The 19,924-nt window shown below is 51.2% G+C and overlaps 1 protein-coding gene across 1 annotated transcript in view; it reads right to left on the bottom strand.

Annotated features, from left to right (window-relative positions):
* RAP1GAP2 (RAP1 GTPase activating protein 2) overlaps positions 1–19,924 on the bottom strand; it is a 215,970-nt gene that overhangs the window by 162,770 nt on the left and 33,276 nt on the right. Inside the window, exon 3 of the mRNA XM_063109817.1 lies at positions 16,123–16,158. Coding sequence (XP_062965887.1) covers positions 16,123–16,158 — 36 coding nt within the window. The remainder of the gene's footprint in view (positions 1–16,122; positions 16,159–19,924) is intronic.

Genomic DNA, 19,924 nt, shown 5'->3' with positions numbered 1-19,924 from the left:
TATCACCCCATAGCTCAACAAATTAAACACACTCGCCAAAGCCTGGCCTTCAAGGCTCACCACCACAATCCAGGCATCCCATACCGCAAACCTGATTCCTCATACTTCTGAGACTCCAGCCTTACCCCATGTCACCTGAGCATACCTGAGCACACCTTGCTCTTTTCATCTCTGAGACTAGGCAAGATTCAATAGGCAAGTCAATAGAATCCAACAGAAACCCAGAAATACACCTTAGTATATACAAGAATTTAGGAGGGGAAATGGAAACATTTGTTAAAGTCTAGTGCTGAAACAGTTGATTGATTAATTGGAAAAAGTAAGATATAATTTCATTTCTCATCTTATCCCAAACTAAATTCCAGATGGATTAAAGAGGTAAATGTAAGAAAGAAATAAAGCTGTTAAAAACACACACACACACATTCACAGAACATATAGGCAACCATCAACTTTCTGGATGAAGAAGGATACAGAATTTTCCAAGCACAAAATAAAAGAATAACCAAGGGAAAGACTGACAGATTTTACTACCTAAAAGTTCAAAACCTTTGCACTAAAAGACAGCAGAGTCAAATTTACGGCCCAAGGGCAAACTGAGATAGACTATTTAGAAACAAAAATATGAACCGCAAAGGGCTAACAGTTTTGATAAGAAAAGAGCTCTAATTAATCAACAAGAAAAAGGTGAACACCCCAATAGAAAAATGGGCAAGCCTCAGTAAGACATATTTTCTCAAAAAAACTAAAAATACATGAAAACATTTACCTTAAGTGGTCGTCAAAGGAAATAACCAAAGACAAATACAAAGATTTAAATTCAAGGATGTTTTTGCAGCTTTACTTATTAATAGTCAGAAATTGAAAACCACCTTACTGTCTAAAACTAAAGCAATAGTTAAAGAAATTATGGAACATCATACTGATAGGATGGAATGTGACATTTTTAAGTCATATTTTTAAAGGCTATTTAACGATATTTAAAAATATCATTACATAATAAGTTTTAAACAGAAGCTAAAAAAACATAAAAGACCATAAAGAAACACATCGAACTGCTAACATTTTGCGTGCTGGGACACAGGGTATTTTTATTTTTTCATCTCAATATTTATACATATTTTCTAAATCTTCTACAGTGAGCATGTACTATTTTTATAATCAGGAAAAAATGTTATTTTTAAAACAGGGAAAAAATACTGTACAAATATGGGGAAATGCTTGTGCTGCAATGCAGAAAGAAAGGAGCATACAAGCACACCCCCCAGGCCTGTGCAGAGGGACTCAAAGGAGGCTTAGACATTGTGACCTGACGGTTGGTCCACGAGGGTTTTCATGTGCTCATTCAGAGCTACATTAGCATATGTATAATAAAGAACAAAATAGAAGGTGCTCTTGTCAGTCAAATCAATGTGAAAATTCAGTATCAGTGAGGACGTGGGGAAGGACTCGCATAGAATTTTCCTACGTGGGGAAGGACTCGCATAGAATTTTCCTACGCCCCTGGTAGGAGCGTAGATGGTAAATCCTCTCTCAAGGGCAACCTGGCACATCTAGTAGAGCTGCAACACAGCAACTCCATCTCTGGGTCCCTCCCCTCGTGACCTCTCAGGCAAATGCACAGGTGAGAGGACAGTCACTGCAGCATCGTTTTGCAATATCAGAATATGGAAGCAACGTAAGGATCCAGCAATAGGGGATACATGGGGAATACAAAAAAAATGTAGTATGTTTGCACAAATAAATACTACCTGGCAATTAAAAAGAAGGAACTAGATCTATCCATGACAGCACAGACAGATTCCAAAATCAGCAGAGGGGTGTGGCCGTAGAGCAATAAAGGTAACAACTAACACACCTGGTGCACGATACATCCCCACACTGTTCTAAGCACTGGACACATATGTTTACTTAGTACCCAAAGTAACCCTACAAGTAGGTTTCAGGTTTTACTATTAGTCCCATTTTACAGATTAGGAAACTAAGTGTAGTGGATTGAATTATGTCCCCCCAAAACTCACTGGAACTTGAATTGTGTTCCCCAAGTTTTATGTATTAGAAACTTAGCCCCCACTGTGACTGTTAAGAGGGGTGGAAAATGCTATTATGGTAATTGAAAGGTGCAGCCTTGAAGAGGTGATTGGATTGTACGACCATGCCTTAGTGAATGGATTAAAAATGATGGTCAGGGGCATGGTTCTAAGGGCTTTAAAATGAGAATCTGTCTTGCTCTCTCTGCTTCCACCATCTTGCAATGTGAGACCTCTGGGTCACCCTTACCACCACCAGATGGACTTTGGACTTCCCAGCCTCAGAAACTGTAAGCAAAAAATTTCGTTTTTCTTTGTAAATCACCCAGGCTCAGGTACTGTGTTAGAGCAACACAAAACAGACCAATACACTAAGGCATAGAGAGATTAGGTAACCTGCCTGAGGTCTCACAGCTGTGGCAGATCCAAGATTTGAACCCAGGCATCCTGGTGCCAGAACACCACCTCATACAACTTCAAAAGGACATCATGTATATGAATTTTAAATACACAAAAAAAGCCTGTAAGTTTTTCTAGATACCTGTATATAGGTGTGAAAGTATCAAAAACATGGACTGAAAGAAAACACACCAAATTCCTGATAGTGGTCACCTCTATGGATGAGAAAAACAGGGGAACAGGGCCGAGAAGGAGTGATTACAGAAACTTAACTTTTTCTGTGGTGTGGTGTTTTATTTGTTTAACTTTTTCAAAAAGCTCAAAAAATCAAACATAGAATTACCATATGATTCAGAAATTCCACTCCTTGATATATACTCAAAAGAACTGGAAGCGGGGACTCAAACAGGTATTTGTACACCCATGTTCATAGCAGCAGTCATCACAACACTGAAAAGGTGGAAACAACCCAAGTGTCCATCAACAGATGAACAGATAAACAAAATGTGGTATATACGTGTCTGGCTACTGCTTGGGCCTGGAATCCTCACAGTGCCAACTGAAGAGTTCTACGACCACGACTATGCCAGTTGTGGTGCTCCAGCTAGGCCACCACACCAGTTGTCAGGCTCTTTTACCTGCTGGTAATCCTGCACCAACTGGGCCGATTGTCAAGCTAAGGCTGGGTCTGGTCCCCCAGACCCCTCACACGCCAGGCTGGGTCACCAGACCCCTCACATGCCAGGCTGGTTCACCAGACCCCTCACACGCCAGGCTGAGTCCCCAGACCCCTCACACGCCAGGCTGGGTCACCAGACCCCTCACACGCCAGGCTGGGTCCCCAGACCCCTCACACGCCAGGCTGAGTCCCCAGACCCCTCACACACCAGGCTGGGTCACCAGACCCCTTACACGCAGGTCTACGGGCTAGGTAACCAGCCAAAAGTTCCCTGGAGCCATAGGTTGGAAAGCATGGCTGCTCCAGGCAGATACCCAATGCAGACACCCGCCCACCTGCTTCACCAAACTCTCTACTCTCTCTTTCTCTCTCTGCCTCTCTCTACTCTCTCTCTCTCTCTCTGCCTCTACCTCTCTGTCTCTCTCTCTACAGAACACAAGAATAGCAACAAAACTAAAGATACATTGGTGCGCATGCACGCTAACTCCACACACACACACACACACACACACACACAATTTGCTTACAAAGGATGCTGAACCACACCCAACTAGACCTGAGGTGAGGGCCCTGACCAAACTATTCTATTTTCCCAACGATATACACAATGGTATATTATTCGGCCTTGAAAAGGAAGAAAATTCTGGCACATGCTATGACATGAAGGAACTTTGAAGACTATGCTAAGTGAAACAAGCCAGACACGTTTTGTATGGTTTCACTTATATAAGGATCATAGAGAAGTCAAATTCATAGAGACAGAAAACAGAATGGTGGTTGGCAGGGTCTGGAGGGGAGGGGGAAATTGGGAGTTAGTGTGTAAATGGGTACAAAGTTTCAGTGTGGGATGATAAAAAAGTTCTAGAAATGGACAGTGGTGTTGGCTGCACAACACTGTAAGTGTACTTAACACCACTGAATGGTACACTGAAAAATGGTTAAAATGGTAAATTTTATGTTATGTATATTTTATCACAATAAAAAAAAAAGGTTTGATGAAAATGAGAAAAAATGTTAACTGTCAGTTCTGGGTCAGGAGTATCCAGAGGTTTGCCATGTCATTACCCTAAAAAACAAATATTAAAAACAGCCTCAGTATGGACAAGGCCGTGGAAACCAGGCCCACAGCAGGCAGGATGCCCCTCAAAGCTGGCTCAGGACTTCCCGTCTCTTCTCTCAGGGCTGGCCAATTACTCAGTTGGTTAGAATGTGGTGCTGATAATGCCAAGGTCAAGGGTTCGGATCCCCATACCAGCCAGCGCAAAAAAAAAAAAAAGAGGGTCGGCCCGTGGCTCACTTGGGAGAGCGTGGTGCTGACAACACCAAGTCAAGGGTTAAGAACCCCTTACCGGTCATCTTTTAAAAAAAAAAAAAAAGACTCAGAACAATCTCTTCCCTCCTCCTCCTATCTTTACTGCGTTGTGGTTGCTATGGAAACAAGGGGCACCTTGGGCTCCCAGAGCTCAGCCCAGGTGCTGCTAACTCCAGGAATAATGTCAGAGTGTGAACACAATAAAAGCCCCATTGTCCAGGCCTTGTGCACATGCACACCTGCCCTCCTGACCACATCTATGCAGTGACCGTGTGTTCACACCTGTGCCTACAGTGATAGGCCACGTGCACAGATCTGTCCTGAGCAGAGAGCCTTGGGTCTGGGAGCACATTGTCCCAGTCTGCCCGTGTGGGTATGTGTGGGTATGCTTGCAGACACATGGGCATGTCATATGGTTACATGTGTGTGACCACACAGCCCAGGACTGTTATTAATAACATCAGAAATATTAAGACAGAGAACATTTATCAAGGTCATGTACCAGACACTGTGCTCCATGCTCCACCTGGACTATCTTATTTAGACCACACAACAATAGTTACCTGTATGTAGGTTCTATTATTATCTCCAGATAAAGAAACAGGGGCACAGAGAGGTTGTGTTGTTTGTCCAAGGTCACATGAACCTAACCACTGAATCTGCACTATGGGGGAGAGACCTTTAAATGGCACTGGTTCCCAGGCAGCTGCAAACCCAGCTGCATCATAAGCACCACCTCTGGCACTGATAACACTCAGGTTTCCTGGGCCCCACCCAAACCTGATGAAACAGAGTCCCCAGGGTGGGGCGCGGAAGCTGTATTTTCACACAGTCCCCTAGGTGAGTCTCTGCAGCCAGGGTGGGTGGTCACTGGTCCAGCCTAGGTTCAGCTGGCTGGCGGGGTTGAACAGGGCGTGACAGGGTGGGGACAGGGGCTATTCCTCTAAGTCCTGTTCCAGGGCCCAGAAGCAGGCTTGGGAAAGTCTGTAGCCCAGAGCTCCTCAATTCCAGATGGTGTCTGCTAGCAGCAAGACACCCAAGAAAGGGGCAACGGCTGCTGTCACACACACCCCTGAGGGCAGGGCTCCAAAAGTCAGTTATGTGGTTTTGTGGCCTGCCAGTCACGGATTTCCGCCCACTCCACCCTCTCGGAATGAACTGGGCATAGGGTGGGGTTGGGGGGGATCACACTGCGGTAATCTGCTGGTTCACAGTTCAGCCCAAGACAGGGAGGGGACAGCCACCTCCCTTGAGCAACAAACAGTGACAGAGCCCGGGCTGGGCACCCCAGAGGCTCCCACAGTCTCAGAACTCAAGGGTAGCAGGATGCAGACAGAAACCACCAAACTACCACAGCACAGGAGAAGCTACACACAACCTTTGAGCTCCTAGCTGCTCCAGGAGCACCAGGAAGGGAAGCGGGTGTGCGTGGAGGAAGCTGTACCTAAGCTGGTCCTGGAAGGTGGCAGGACATCCACAGGGCCTGAAGCTGATGCGGGAGAGGGAAAGGCGGTTCACACTGGCATAAGCAAAGATGAAAGTGCATGGCGACAGCGAGTCCCACCCTCAGGCTGGAGCTAAAGGTCAAGAGGAGGTGCAGTTGGGAGGAAACAAAACAAAACAAGAAACGGACTGAGGCACAGAGAGGTTAAGAATGTGTCCAAGGTCACCCAGCTGGTGGAGTCAGGATTTAAACAGACGTTGCCTGACTCAAAGCCCACAAATTAACCACGAAGATGGGGCTCCCCAGTTGGTATCCTTTTCTTCTGCACGTAGTTGAGAGTGCTGTCAAGGTAACCCTGCCTAGGCCTGGAGCAGTGGGGCTCGATGGGGTGCGGAGATTTTATGCTGCTGGCCCAGAAACACAGCAATGTCTGGAGACATTTTCCATTGTCATACCTAGCGGGTGGGTTGCTGGCATCTAGTGGGTAGAGGCTAGAGATATGCTAAAACACCCTACGATGCACAGGACAGCTCCTCACAGCAAAGAATTATCCAGTCCAAAATGTCAACAGAAACCCTGGCCTAAAGTGATTCACACTCCCCTGTGCCCATTTTAACACTCAGCCAACCTGAACCATGGACAATCATCACGCTTCTTTATCCCTTGGGACAGTGGCTCCCAAATTTTGCTGCACAATGGAATCACCTGGGGATCTCTAAAAAGTACCAATGCTGGGTCCTGCCCTCAAACATTCTGATTTAATTGGAATTGGGTACAACCTGGGCATCAGAATTTTTTGAAGTCCCCAGGTGAAACCAAACAGCAGAAAAGCTTGGGAACCACCGCTTTGGAAGAGAGGAGGAAGGGCTCAAATGATTTGCTGTGGGTCCAAAGACAGTGGATGCTAATGCCATAAAGAGAAGTCACTGGGGAGTAAACACACCAGCCACCGCCCAGTCCCCACTCCGGCACGGAGGTCAGGGCCAGCCCCACACCAGCATCCTGGGGACAACAAGCCCGTGTGGAATCAGCACTAATGAGGTCTGCCTGGAGGGCGTCATCGGAGCAGGGAGAGCAGAGCCGGGCTGCTTTAGGGATGATGCCTTAGTCAGAGCTGGCAGAGACCGGAGGAGGAGGTTAATTAGAGAGCCTTTGTCACTGTCTGGGCAAGAGATAATGGGCCTGAACCCAAAGGAAGGAGGACCCACCACCCCCCCCCCATGCCTCAGAAGCTTCTCAACCCAGTGACAGAGAAAGAACTGGATTTGAAAGAGAGAAAAGGTTAATTGAGCGTGAGTCCAGTCTGGGAACAGAGCCGGAAATGACCAGTCAGTGGCTTGGTGGGGACAGGGGAAGGGATGGAGTCAGCCACAGAGAAGCGGGAGCAGAGAGCTAAGACGCTGGTGACCCCATGGGCTGAATTTGTCTTGCAAGATAGGCCACACACAGCTGTGTTTTTTAAATCCTTGAGTTTGTTGTCAAGATTTTACCTAGAACTCCAGACTTCCCGCCGCTCTTGTAAGTGGAGGATCTGGCGAGGGGGGCCGGCATTCTTGCAGCCTGCCCGTGAGCAGGCCGAGCAGGGGCTGCCCGGTCCTTCTAGACGAGGCATGTGCTCACCAGTGCCCCCAGACCCCTCCCCTGGTTGTATTCAGCCCTGTGGGATCCCAGCAGGCATCCAGGCCTGTCTTTGGAAAGAAGAGAGGAGTCCTAAGTCAGAAAGCGGTGTAGCTGGAGGAGCGTAGAAGCAGGGAAGAGGACAGGGGCCAGTGTCACCGAGACAAAAGCTGGCCTCTCCATCCTGTCCTGCAGCCAATACCTTTGTGCTGTGCTGTCTAGTTAGGGGCTTCCTGCTCAGCGTCTCAGCTTACTGATCTGTACATAAGGAGGTTGAAGCCCATGGCCTCCAGCTGTCCATCCTTAGCCCATGGGGCTCCTGCAGGCTGCCTGGCCTAGAACACCTGAGCCTCCCAACAAGGATCAGCCCAGGCAGTGAGGAACCCCAAATACAGCCAAAGGGGCAGGGATGACCAGCCAGGAGAACAGAAGAGAAGACTCAGGGCACAAGAGCTGCCTTCCCATGTCTGAAGGGCTCTCAGAAGAAAGGGATTAGCCTTGTTTGGTGGGGTTGGGGTTGGGGTGGGGGGCAAGGGATACGGCTTGACTAAGCAATGGCAATTACAGAGATTCCAGATGCAAACAACAGTCAGCTTTGAACAAGCTTTGAACAAGCAGTACCTATTCTATACTGCAATCGAATAGGCATCCTAACAAGGTAATGAGTTCCCCGTCGCCAGAAGTAACCAAGCTCAGTCTGGGTGACAGGAGATTCACATAGTGGCTAATTTGGCTTTTTTGTTTCAAGCTCTAAGATTCAAGGACTCCAGAGACCTGGGTTGTCTCCTGAAGGCTCCCCTCTCCCTCTCCCAATGCTCCCAGGGAAGGCTGCCAGGGATTATGCTCTGGACTCCACCTCCCAGGAAGGGAAGGCCTAGATATCCCAGACAAAGCACAGAACACACACCTCCTTGCTCCCCTTGCCCTTCACCAGGACCACAGCCCCACAGCCAAACCCAGCAACTCCTGCCACATGGCCCCCACCCCAACATAGCCTTCCCCAGGCTCTCTCAGAGGCAGAAGGGCAGCCCCTGGAGGAAGCCCTCCCAGCACAAACCAGAGAGACCATCTACATCCCCTCCTGACACTTCCGTCACCCACTCTCTGCTACTGGTCCCAGAGGAGCCAGCAGGAGGAAGAGGAGAGAAGGCACCGCTCGACTCCCAGACACCAACGCAGTCTGTATGGCCTCTGAGTGCTGCCTAGGCCCCCCCAGTGGTGGCTGGGGTAGGGCATCCTGATACACCCAGGGGTCCACAGTGTGAGAACTAGAAGCACAAGGGATGCACAATCTGGGGAGCCCAGAGCCTTTCTCCAAAGCCCAGCAGAAGCAGTTCTTCCCCAGCCCTGGCTAAACCCAGATCCCGGTGAGCCGGGCAGAGTCCTCCGGCCTCCCCTTCCACAGGACTGTGCCCTTCCCATCCATGCCACGCTGGCAGGGCTCTGACCTGGGGAGATCGACAGAGGAGGCCCAAGTGCATGGCCAGAGACCTGGGAGCCCGCAAGGATGCAGGCAGCTGAATGCAGAGAGGGAGCCCCTCGGGGACAGTGGGGGCTGGGCTGGCAGGCCATGGGCTGCCCCGTCCACATGCTCCTCTCCTGCATCCCTGCCCTCGCCCCCACACTAACACAGCCCTGTCCCGTGGGATCAACAAGGACTTTTCTGCTCCACCAGCCACATGGAAATAAGCAGAGCCCCTCATGACACCATCCCATACCCATCTCAGAAGAGCCCCAATTCCCAGTACCTACTGGCCAGAGCTGCCAGCTGGCTCCCTGCCTGGCCATCCACAGACACCCACCAAAGTTGGTCAAGCCCCAGGGAGCTGTTTGGCCACCAAGAAATCAGAACAAGGACTCACCAGGGCTTTCTGGGCATGGCGGGAACCAACCAGGATGAGGGCCGGGAACACACAGGTCCCTGGAGTTTGCAGACCTTGCCGCCTAGCAAATGGCACCTCCAGGTGCGTCCCCAGTGCCTGGCAATGAAATCAAGCCACAGCCCAAGTGCCAGCTAAGTGCCCGCCCGCCTTACTTCTCCCTGTATCCACTCACGCCCGGAGACTTCAGATCCCAAAACAGACATGTTCGTGGTTACCATAGGAACTTGCTAAAGCCAAAAAAGGCACCACACAGGCACCCACATGGGCCCTCCAAGCTCATGTCCACCCGCAAGGGCGAGCACGCACACACACCTACACACGCCTACACACACTCACACGCTCACACATCAGCACTGTTCTCAGGCTCAGGATCCATCCTGAAGAAATCAATGAACCAGGGTCTAACACTTGAGACAGAAACAGGCACGCTCCCCTCAGCCCCACCTGGAGCATGTCTGAAAGTGGGTTCCCTGCCTGCCTAGCCTGGCCAGCTGTCAGTCACAGGGGCAGCAGCACCAGCCAGTGCTCACCTGGACGGAGCTCACCTGCCAAAGGCTCTCCAGGAGCTGAGCAGGTGGGGGCCAGGGCCCAGGCCCAGTGCCAGCTATGCCAGCAGGGCCAGGGAAAGGGCAGACCAGATCTCACAGCCCTCAAGACACTGTTCCTTCTGCAGGGTGGGAGGTATAAGTGACAGGATCTAAGACAGACTGGAAGAAGAGTTGGAAAGAAGAGGGGGGACTTTATATTCAGAGCCCAACTCCCTCCCCCTCCCCCAAACTGCCATCTCCATGAACAGGACCAGCATCCACCCAGGGCTCACTTGGAAACCTGAGAGTCATCACCTTGACCCCTCCCTCCTCCTCGCTCCCCACTTCCAAACCAGATCCAAGCTGAGGAGTCTACCTCCTCAACTGCTCTCCAATCTGCCCACTCTCTGCAGCCCACTGCCCCCACCTCGGCCTCCCCAGGCAGCCAGAGGGGCCCTGAGACTCAAGTCTGACCACACAGATCAAGCCCAGCCTCCACACAGCCCACCCATGCTCCTAGAGGTGGCCCAGCCTGCCCCCGCCCACACTCCCACCCCCGCCTTCTGTCTGTAATAATAACCGCTCTGGGTCCCTCCCACCCCAGCTGCTCCATGCCTCACTGCTGCTCCTGCAGAGCCTCTCTCCTACAGGCCGGAACCTTGCACACCCTTGGAGACAGCTCAGGCATCACCAGGTCTCCAGAAAGCCTTCCTCCATCCTCTCTGAGGGCATCTTAGCACCTGTCACAGTCCATGTCCCTGTCTTCTTCATCTCTACCCTCCCCACCAACCCCTGGCCAAGGCTTGCAAATATTAGTTGAACTGACTCAGCCTTCTACCCCCAAAACATCAAGCTCCCCCTGTCCTTGACAACCCCGGCAAACTCTCAGCAGATGTCCTAGGTGTGTAGGAGAAGAGCTGAGATAGATGAATCAGCTCCAGAAGGTTCCAGAACATCTCTGTGGTGCCTCAAGGATTCTTGTAATCCATAGTAAATAAAGACCTGGTGGCCAAAGGCAGGGAAATGAACTAGTGATCATGGCCCTCAACCAGTGCATGAAAAAAGCCATTAAATCAGAATCAAGAGGTGAGCTATGGAGCAATGGGTTTTCTGGAGGAAGACTGGAAAGCTGCAGACAGATTTGGTGCCCAGACCCCTGGGTCCTGACTCCAGTCTCTCCCCCATAGATGAGGATGCAGATGGCTAGCGCCAAGAGAACCAGGAGAGGCAGATGTCTGCAGAGGTGATCACCCAGATTTTGTGCACAGTTCCCACAGAATGTGGACGGAAGCCCTGAGATTAGAAGGGCTGTGGCAGAGCAAGAAATTGAGCTTCCTAATGTGGGAAGAGCCATCCTGCACGGACAGTGTCTCCAGCAGCTGCCATCGGAGGCTCTAGAGGCAAGGGAAGAAGCTTCACTGAGACATACTGCCCTGCATGGCCCCCTTGTTTCTAACAGGACTTTGAATTCTTCTTAGCTGGTTAAGTCTGAAGCTTAGAGTAGGGGTGGCTTTGTGGTGTCCTCTGGACAAGCCAAAGTACAACTGAAATGCTGCCCCAGCCAGGCAGGGCTTCTCCCTCCCTCTCCTGAAGAAGAAATTAGAGGACACGGTCACCCTTGGACTCCATCACGTGCTTTCTTCCTACACAAAGATGCCATTTCTAGGGACCATGATTTGGGATCATCAATTTAGGTTTCCTACAAGGCGATGGATTCTATATTCCCCCCATCAGGAGTGGGCATGATACTGTGCACCCGTCAGTGGAGGCACTGAACCATCCCCATGCCCACTTGGTCCCACTTTGGCCAGTCCCTGGGTACAACAGTCATCACAGGTGGCTGGAGTCCATGCAGCTGACAGACACACACACACCTCTTTCTTTAGCAAAGAAGTAGGAGTCTCTGACGGGAGAGGGGGCACAGCAAGAAGGAGTGGGGGAAAGTCTCTGAGGCTGCCAGCTCAGGTCCTCCCGCTCTGGATGCTGCTTCAGGGAACTCCAAGAGAAAACTCCAGATACCTGGCCGTGCCAACCTGGGCTCTCCTCTGGGGGAATCTGGCCTGACCATGAGTCAACTATTGCAGACAGGGACTCTGTCCCAAGCCAGTCCCCAAAGCAGGCTGGAGAAGGGGCAGCCCCACATGCTGGCCCCGCCTCTTCCTCTCCATCCCTCCACCTGCATGTGATGGACTAAGCATGACCACCCACAATCAATCCATTCAGCTACCACAGACTAAGAACTCACATTGTGCCAGGCACTATGTGGGGTGCCAAGCACTGTATGCGGTCCCAGGGAGCCAGAGATGATGTGCACTGAGCCCCGGCTCTCAAAGACATGTGTGTGTTCACTTAACAGTGAGCACACACCATTGTGAGTGTAAACTCCTAGAATGTCAAAGCTGGAAGAGAGCAGATTGGACACCAGTCCAGCCCTCCCACTTTACAGATGGGGAAACTGAGACCCAGAGAGTACATGATTTGCCCCTTTGTTAGCCTGGGGTATAACTGGGGACTGCCAACTCACACTCCAAGCCTCTTTCTCCTTCAGGGTACCACCACCACCCCCACTCCAGTGTCCCTGTGTGGTTCCATGACCCCTGTGCCCTACTGCAGTGGAGTCCATGCCTCTGGGGATCCTCCTCATTCAGGCACCACAGAGCCCGCTCACCTACAGCGCTGTGGAGGCAGAGGTGCATTCTGCAACCAAGGACTCTCTATACGCAGCCCCCTGAGCACACTGGGAAAAGAGAGTGGGAAGGGAGGTGCTGAGAAGCACTCAGCTCCACCTGGATGGAACCAGCCACAAGTACAGACCTGGATTCAAACCCCAGCTCCATGGCTTACCCACTGATGACCTTAAACACATTTCCTAAACTCTCCAAGTCTCTGTTTTGTCATCTGTAAAATGCAGAGAGTAATGGTACCTGCTTCACAAGGTGGTTGCAAAGCCAAAGGAAAACAGTGCAATGAAACCTTAGCACATAGTAAGAGCTTAATAATGGTGGGGCCAGAACCTCCATCTCCAGAGCTGCATGCCTCAGGGACACCTCGGGGAGTTACATGACTGACTGTCTTCACGTCAAGGATGCCAGGTCCCTGGGGAGGGAGCCAAGGCCATCAGGGAGCACAGTCCAGAAATACCTGCTGCTCAGCAGAGAACTCAATGGGATGCATCAGTAGAAGGAGAGATGCCTCACCTAGCAGAGGCAGAGGAAAGGAGGCATCTCAGGGCCTGGGGGAGAGCCCCAGCAGTGTGCATTTGGCTGCCTAATTGACCTGCCAGTGAGCAGAACCATATCCTAGGTGCCTGGGCCACTGCCCAGAGCTACTGCCAATGGCAGGGGTTGGGCATGAGGACAGGAACTGATCTTCCTTGAGTCCCAAGTGTAGTGGGGGTAGCTGATAAAAATCTCTTATGGTGTCTGTCCAGGCCACAGTCCATCTTTCTTCTCTGAGAACTAACCCCTCCCACAGACAGGTGGCCGCAGCAGCAATGTTCCATCCCATCTCCAACTAAACTGATTGAACCAGGACCACACAACTGACACAGGCGGAACCAATCAGAGTTTCTCTCTTTTTATTCACAGCTTTATCGAGAAGTAATTTCTCCACATTCCCAACAACACTTGTTATAACCCGTCTTTTTTACTATAGTCTTCCTAGTGGGTGTGAAGAGGTATCTCATTGTGATTTTTATTTGCATTTCCCTAATGGTTAATGAGCATCTCCTCATGTGTTTATTGTCCATCTATGTATCTTCTTTGGAAACACGTCTATTGAGAACCTTTGCCCAATTTTTGAATTGTGTTACATGTTTTTGTATTATTAAGTTTTTTATATATTCCAGATACAAATCTCTTATCAGACAAATGATCTGCAAGTATTTTCTCCTATTCTGTGGGTGGTCTTTTCACTTTCTTGATGGTGTCCTTAGCAGCACAAAAGTTTTTAATTTTGACGAAGTTCAATGTATCTATTTGTCACTGTTGCTGCTTGTGCTTTTGGTGTCATTTCCAAGAAACGATCACTTTATCCAAGGTCATAAAGATTTGCACCTATGTTTCCTTGTAAGAGTTCTATCGTTTTAGCTCTTACATTTAGGTCATTGGCCCATTTTGAGTTAATTGTGATATATAATGTGAGAAAGGGTCCAATTTCACTCTTCTGTGTGTGGATATTCAGTTGTCCCTGTACCACTTGTTAAAAATATTATTTCTCTCCATTGAATTGCCTTGGTACCCTTGCTGAAAATCAATTGCCCATAAATGTGAGGATTTATTTCCGAAGTCTGAATTCTATTGCATCGATCCACCTATCTGCCTTTATGCCAGTACCACACTGTCTTGATTACATATCTTTATAGTAAGTTTCGAAATCAGGAAGTGTGAAGTTGTGACTCCTCCAACTTTTTTCTTCTTTTTCAAGATTATCCTTGAATTTCCAAATAAATTCGAGGATGAGTTTACCAATTTCTGCAAAGAAAGTAGCTGGGATTTTGATGGGGATGGGTTTCTAGTTCCTGGTTCAACCTCTCCTGAGCTCTAGCTCCCCTTGGATTCCCTGTGGCACCCTAGGATCTTTTCCATAAATTCTACCTTTTGCTTAACCAGATTACACTGGGTTTTTGTTTCAATCAAAAGAATCTTAACCAATAAAACCAGGAACATGGTGCTACACACTGTCTTAAACCACCATCTCAATACCACCTCACCCTCAGACCCCACTGGGGTCCCAATCTCAACACTGGCCCATGCCCCCAGTCCCGCACTTGATCCTGTAACCAGTTCCCTTCCAGGTTACAAATATTTTTATCAGTTAAAACAAACAGGTCCTTGATAAATGCTTGTGAAATTGAACTAGATGTCCCAAGACGGCACCAAAAGAAACACTCCTACCACTCTACACACTCTAGTAACTGCTGCACACCAGGCATCTCACTCAATACGCAGATGTGCTCTGGGACGCTCTAGGAAGGCCAGACATTGTTGTGCCCATTGGCAAAAGACATGGAAACTGGAGCCCAGAGAAGTTAAGTGTCCTGCTCCAGGTGATGTGCCCTGAACATGGGGCTGTATTGATGCACTCATCACGCCAAGCCAGCACAGGCACAGGTGGGCCCAGTGTCCTGCCCCATCTTTAAAAGGAGCCACCTCCTCCCAGCAGTCTTCCAGGACTGCTGCATGGCACCCCTGATGTCAACTCTACAGAGAAACTGAAAGCTTTCAAAGGGCAGGAGCAGTTTTTCCTCCATCCCAGTCCTGCTAACTGCCCACCCTTGCCTTTCTGAACAAAACAAACCAGAGTGCAAGCCTCTTATTTTGACCTCCCTATATGCCAACCGTCAAGCCTGGCTGTGCTTTGCCCAGGGACCTGTATCTAGGGGATACACAGTCAGTGCTGGCAACTGAATGGCACGACAGAGGGAGACCAGCCAGGAAAATCTTTTAGCTGAGACGGGGGAGTGATGACCCAGAGGAGATGGCTCTGCAGGAGGGCAACTCACAGGAGGAATGTTTCATGCACAAGCTAATTTACAAATTCATGTGACAGGAGAATATTTTGAGCTAGTGACCAGTGCTTTTTTCCTCCTAGAATTTCCCTCCTTTTCAGTTCACTCAGTTGGAGCAAGTGGTTAGTCAATACTCACTGCCCCAAGGGAAGGATGCAGATGGGAGGAGGCTAAAGTCTGATTAAGTCTCGAAGGAGAGGGCCGGCCCGTGGCTCACTCGGGAGAGTACGGTGCTGATAACACCAAGGCCCCGGGTTCGGATCCCATATACGGATGGCCGGTTCGCTCACTGGCTGAGCGTGGTGCTCACAACACCAAGTCAAGGGTTAAGATCCCCTTACTGGTCCTCTATTAAAAAAAAAAAAAAAAAAAAAAGTCTCGAAGGAGAAAAAGAATCAGGATCTAGACAAAATGGCTTGGCCAGAAACACGGAGGGAAAAGGAACAAAGTGGTGAAGGAAGAGAGGTCAGAGGTTCTAGGAGAGAAGTGTGCCTGCTTAGGGCTTCCCCAGACAGACCAGCGGACACATGGTAAACCGAGGCAGACAGTTCCCAGAGCGCGGTCCAGCCTCCTCCAATCAAGAAGCCCCTGGACTGACCCTGGAATCTGACAAACGCGGCAGCCTCACTCTTGCTTCCCACAGCGTAGGGGGACTGAGGGCCCCGAGTGGCTCCAGTCTGCCATCATCTCTGATCTCTACAGAGCAGGAAGTGGCTACTTACTTGACCTTCAGACTTGTCAGCATGGTCTTGTCGATCCTGCCAAGAGAAAAGCAAGAGCTTCAGTCAGTGCCAGGGCTGAAGGTTCCCACCCACCACCTGCAGGGGAGGGGTCCCTGGGCCAGCCCAGACCATCAGACTGGCAGAGCCCTGCAAGGGAAAGCTGCTACAGGGGCAAGTTCTCCCTCAGCCCAGAGAGGGAGGACTGCGAGTTCTGGAAGGGCTGGGCCACACATAACCCTGTGAGATGGGTACTACTGTTCTCCCCATTTTAGAGATGAGGAAACTGAGGCTCAGAAGATAAAATCACTGGCCCAGTCTAAATCCAAGTATCAGACTCCAGACCCAGGGATCTTAAGCACTTTGAATGTAGCCTCTCCCTTTATGATTCTTATCCCCACAAGGGGACACTGCAACCCAGCCATGGGTCACCAGCAGGTAGACAATCAACACATCAAGGTGTCCTGGGCTTCTGCTGTGGGAAGATGCAAGCAGCCCAGCACCCCCAGCACCAGGGACCCTCCTGCTCTGGAGCTGCCAGTTGATCCAGGGCAGACCCCCCTCGTGGGACAGAACCCAACAGCAGGCTCCTGGGAGAACCGGCAGGTGGGGTTCTATCAGACACAGGAGTTCAGAGCAGGGAAGACCACGTTTGCCGCTGACTGTCCCGGCAGTCAGCTCCTCCACCCCGAGCCTGTGTCGCCCTCGCTGCAAGAGGAGGCAGCATCGCTGAGTTCTATTTTTACCCCTCCATATGCCAGCCCTTATGCTGGCAAAAAGGGGTCCTTTCCCCCCCAGAGACAGAACAGTGGGCACTATTCCTACTGTCTGTGTCTCCTCTTATTTAGGGGTCATGACCACCAGTATCACCACCAGTGCCACCAGCACCAATGCTGCCACCCCATTGTCACCACCACTATTAGTGTCACCATCACCACCAGTGTCACCATCACTATCGGTGTTACCACCATAATCTGTGTCACCATCACTATCAGTGTCATCACCAACAGTGTCAACATCACTATCACTGTCACTAAAATCATCACCACCTCCAGGATGCTTGAAACCCTAGAAAGTTCTTTCAGGCACCCTGTCTAGCCAGCTCGGCTCTGCCTCAAGCTTTTCATACACATGACTACTGGGGCCCGCAGGGAAAGGAGAGGTGTCGGGGCCACAGGGTGAGGACCCAGAGCTGCCCCAGCCATCACGAGTCAGCCCTGAGCCCATGAGCTAGGGGCAGGGCCCTTTCTCTTGCACCCAGCACCTTCTGATCTCAGTTCCTACCAGCGAAACAAACTGGACCCCCAAGGGTCCTGGCCCACATCTCTCCCTGATTCTTCCCCACATCCCCTCCGTGGCCCCTTCCTTGGGGCTTCCAATACTGGTCCCAGAGGGTATCATCCTGGGCCCTCCACCCCCTCTGGATGCAGACCCTCCTCCTTTCCATTCAACCCACCAGATCCCCAGATCTGGGCAGGAGTCAGATCCCCCACATTCTGTAGCAATATTTGTGACCCAGAACTACCCGACTATAACCCCTAAAAATAAGCCCTTACTTACATTTACATTTTCTCAAGCACTCGCTTTTACATCTTACAACATCCCTGTGTTGTCTGTAAAGCAGAAATTCCCCACTGACACATGGGGAAACTGAGACCCAGAGGAGGGGAAGTGTCCCATTCAAGTTCCTCAGTAGTCAAGGTGAAGCCAACACTGGAACTTGGACCACTGGTGTGTGCCCTCCTGACCTATGCCTGATCAGCCCTGACCAACACGCCGCCTGTTGTCACCCTGGGTCACAGCAGCCCCTGAGCCCAATCCACACCTGCCCGGCAGCCTGCCCACCAGGATTCCCACACCAGGCGGGGCCCCGGGAGAGCAGGGCCCGTGGTTTAGGCAAGGCTGAGACAGGAGATGGGGCAGCAGCTGGAAGGCTGGGCTTCTCCCTTCCAGGGAGCTGGTCTCCCCAGGTGCTCCTACCTCCCTGGCCCATCCCACGAGGTCTCATCAGCTTGTCTGCCCTCGATGCCAGTGGCCCTCCAGCCTGCAGCCAAAGGCAGCTTTTAAAATGCCACCTGCAGAGTGTCTGTTCACTGTCTGGAGGGACTAGGGCTCCAGGAGTCTGTAACTTAGCCCCGACCAACTGGGATGCCCCCTCCCAGCTGACAGCCATCCGCAGGTGAGACCCAGACTCCAGTCTGGCCCTCTTTCTTGCCACCTTAACCTTACAGCTTCACCAGAAGGCCCCGCCATCCCCTCAAACTCAGTGGGCCCCAACTGAGCGCCTGCTGTGTGCAAAACACTTTACGTAGTCCACAAGCATCTACTGAGCGTGTCTGATGCACCAAGCGTCCAAGAGACCACAGTGAAGATGACAGCATGAGGCCTGCCCTCCCGGAACGCCAGCCTCATGGACACAGGGATCTCTTCCCCCACCTTCACCTTTGCCTCAAAGGCAGCCCTGGAAGGTGTGTTCCTGCATACGTGTATGCCGTCATACTCCTATCCTCCCCTCACCTGGCCAGGCTCACACCTCAGGGCTCTGGAGCGGTGGGTCTCAATGCAAGGCACTGCTACCTGGGGCTGGGGGTTCATTTGGGATGAGACTAGACTGAGACCCGGCACCTTACAAAGGGAGCTTTCTTTTTGTGTGTGTGTGTGTGTGTGTGACCGGTAAGGGGATCGCAACCCTTGGCGTGGTGTCGCCCGCACCGCGCTCAGCCAGTGAGCACACCGGCCATCCGTATATAGGATCCAAACCCACAGTGGGAGCGCCACTGCGCTCCCAGCGCCGCACTCTCCTGAGTGAGCCACGGGGCCGGCCCCAAAGGGAGCTTTCTGATGACAGTCCCTCTGTCTGCTCCACACCTCCCAGATAAAAGTGGGCCTGGGAGGGCACGATCTCCACCTGGCCCTGGCCCTCAGGAATCACAGCCCAGCCTCATACACCTTTCCAGACCAGGAAGCTGATAATGTCATTCGAAACCAGACCCTGCCATCGGGACAGCAGCCTCTGGCCCAGGCCTCAGGGAGGGCTGTGAGCAGGCACGAGGTCACACTGTGCCACCCTGGCATTGTCCTGTCCTCACTGCCCATCTGCCAAACACAGGATGCCCACACTCCCTCCCTGCAGAGGATGGATTGCAAAGTGCTCTCAAAGAGGGGGAAAGGGAAATAAGCTGCACACATATGCGGGAGAGTAACTAACAGGAGGAACAGAGCCCATCTCTCCAGCTCTCCCATGCCTCCCTCCCTTCCTCCCTCACCCTACGTGCCACCACCATTGGCCCACCAGCTTCCACACCAGGACACCTGACACCATCCCCCAGTCTGCCAACACCCCAGGCCCAGAAGCTGAAAGGAAACTGATAATGAAAACCACTAGACTCCGTTCCTCAGCTGAGGAGAAGCTGCCAGCAGCTGGTTACCAGAGAAAGCCTTTGACCTCAGTCTCCCCACTTTCTGGCCCCTTTGGAAAGAAAGGGCTTCTGCTTTGTCCCATACAGAAACTTAGAGGTTAAAGGCAGACCAGAGGGCCACGCAGGAGCCTGGAGCACAGACCCAGCAGCTCAGGCTCCCACAGAGCTAGGGTGGGTTGCCGGGGGTACAAGAGGGAAGGAGAGTGAGACATCTGGAGACAGGCCTGCCCCCTCCTCTCACAACCCATCCCCCAGAGAAGAGGCAGCCCAAGGCCCAGCAGGGCACAGACTCTCCCTGCCACAAAGTCACAACAATGGCACACACACACACACACACACACACACGAGCCCAGATGGATACAGAAAGCCAGAGATGCAGACGAGCT

This window comes from Cynocephalus volans, chromosome 10 (assembly GCF_027409185.1).
Source record: "Cynocephalus volans isolate mCynVol1 chromosome 10, mCynVol1.pri, whole genome shotgun sequence".
Lineage (NCBI taxonomy): Eukaryota > Metazoa > Chordata > Mammalia > Dermoptera > Cynocephalidae > Cynocephalus > Cynocephalus volans.
Note: the sequence above shows the minus strand (reverse complement) of the source record. Positions and strands in the feature narration are given on the sequence as shown.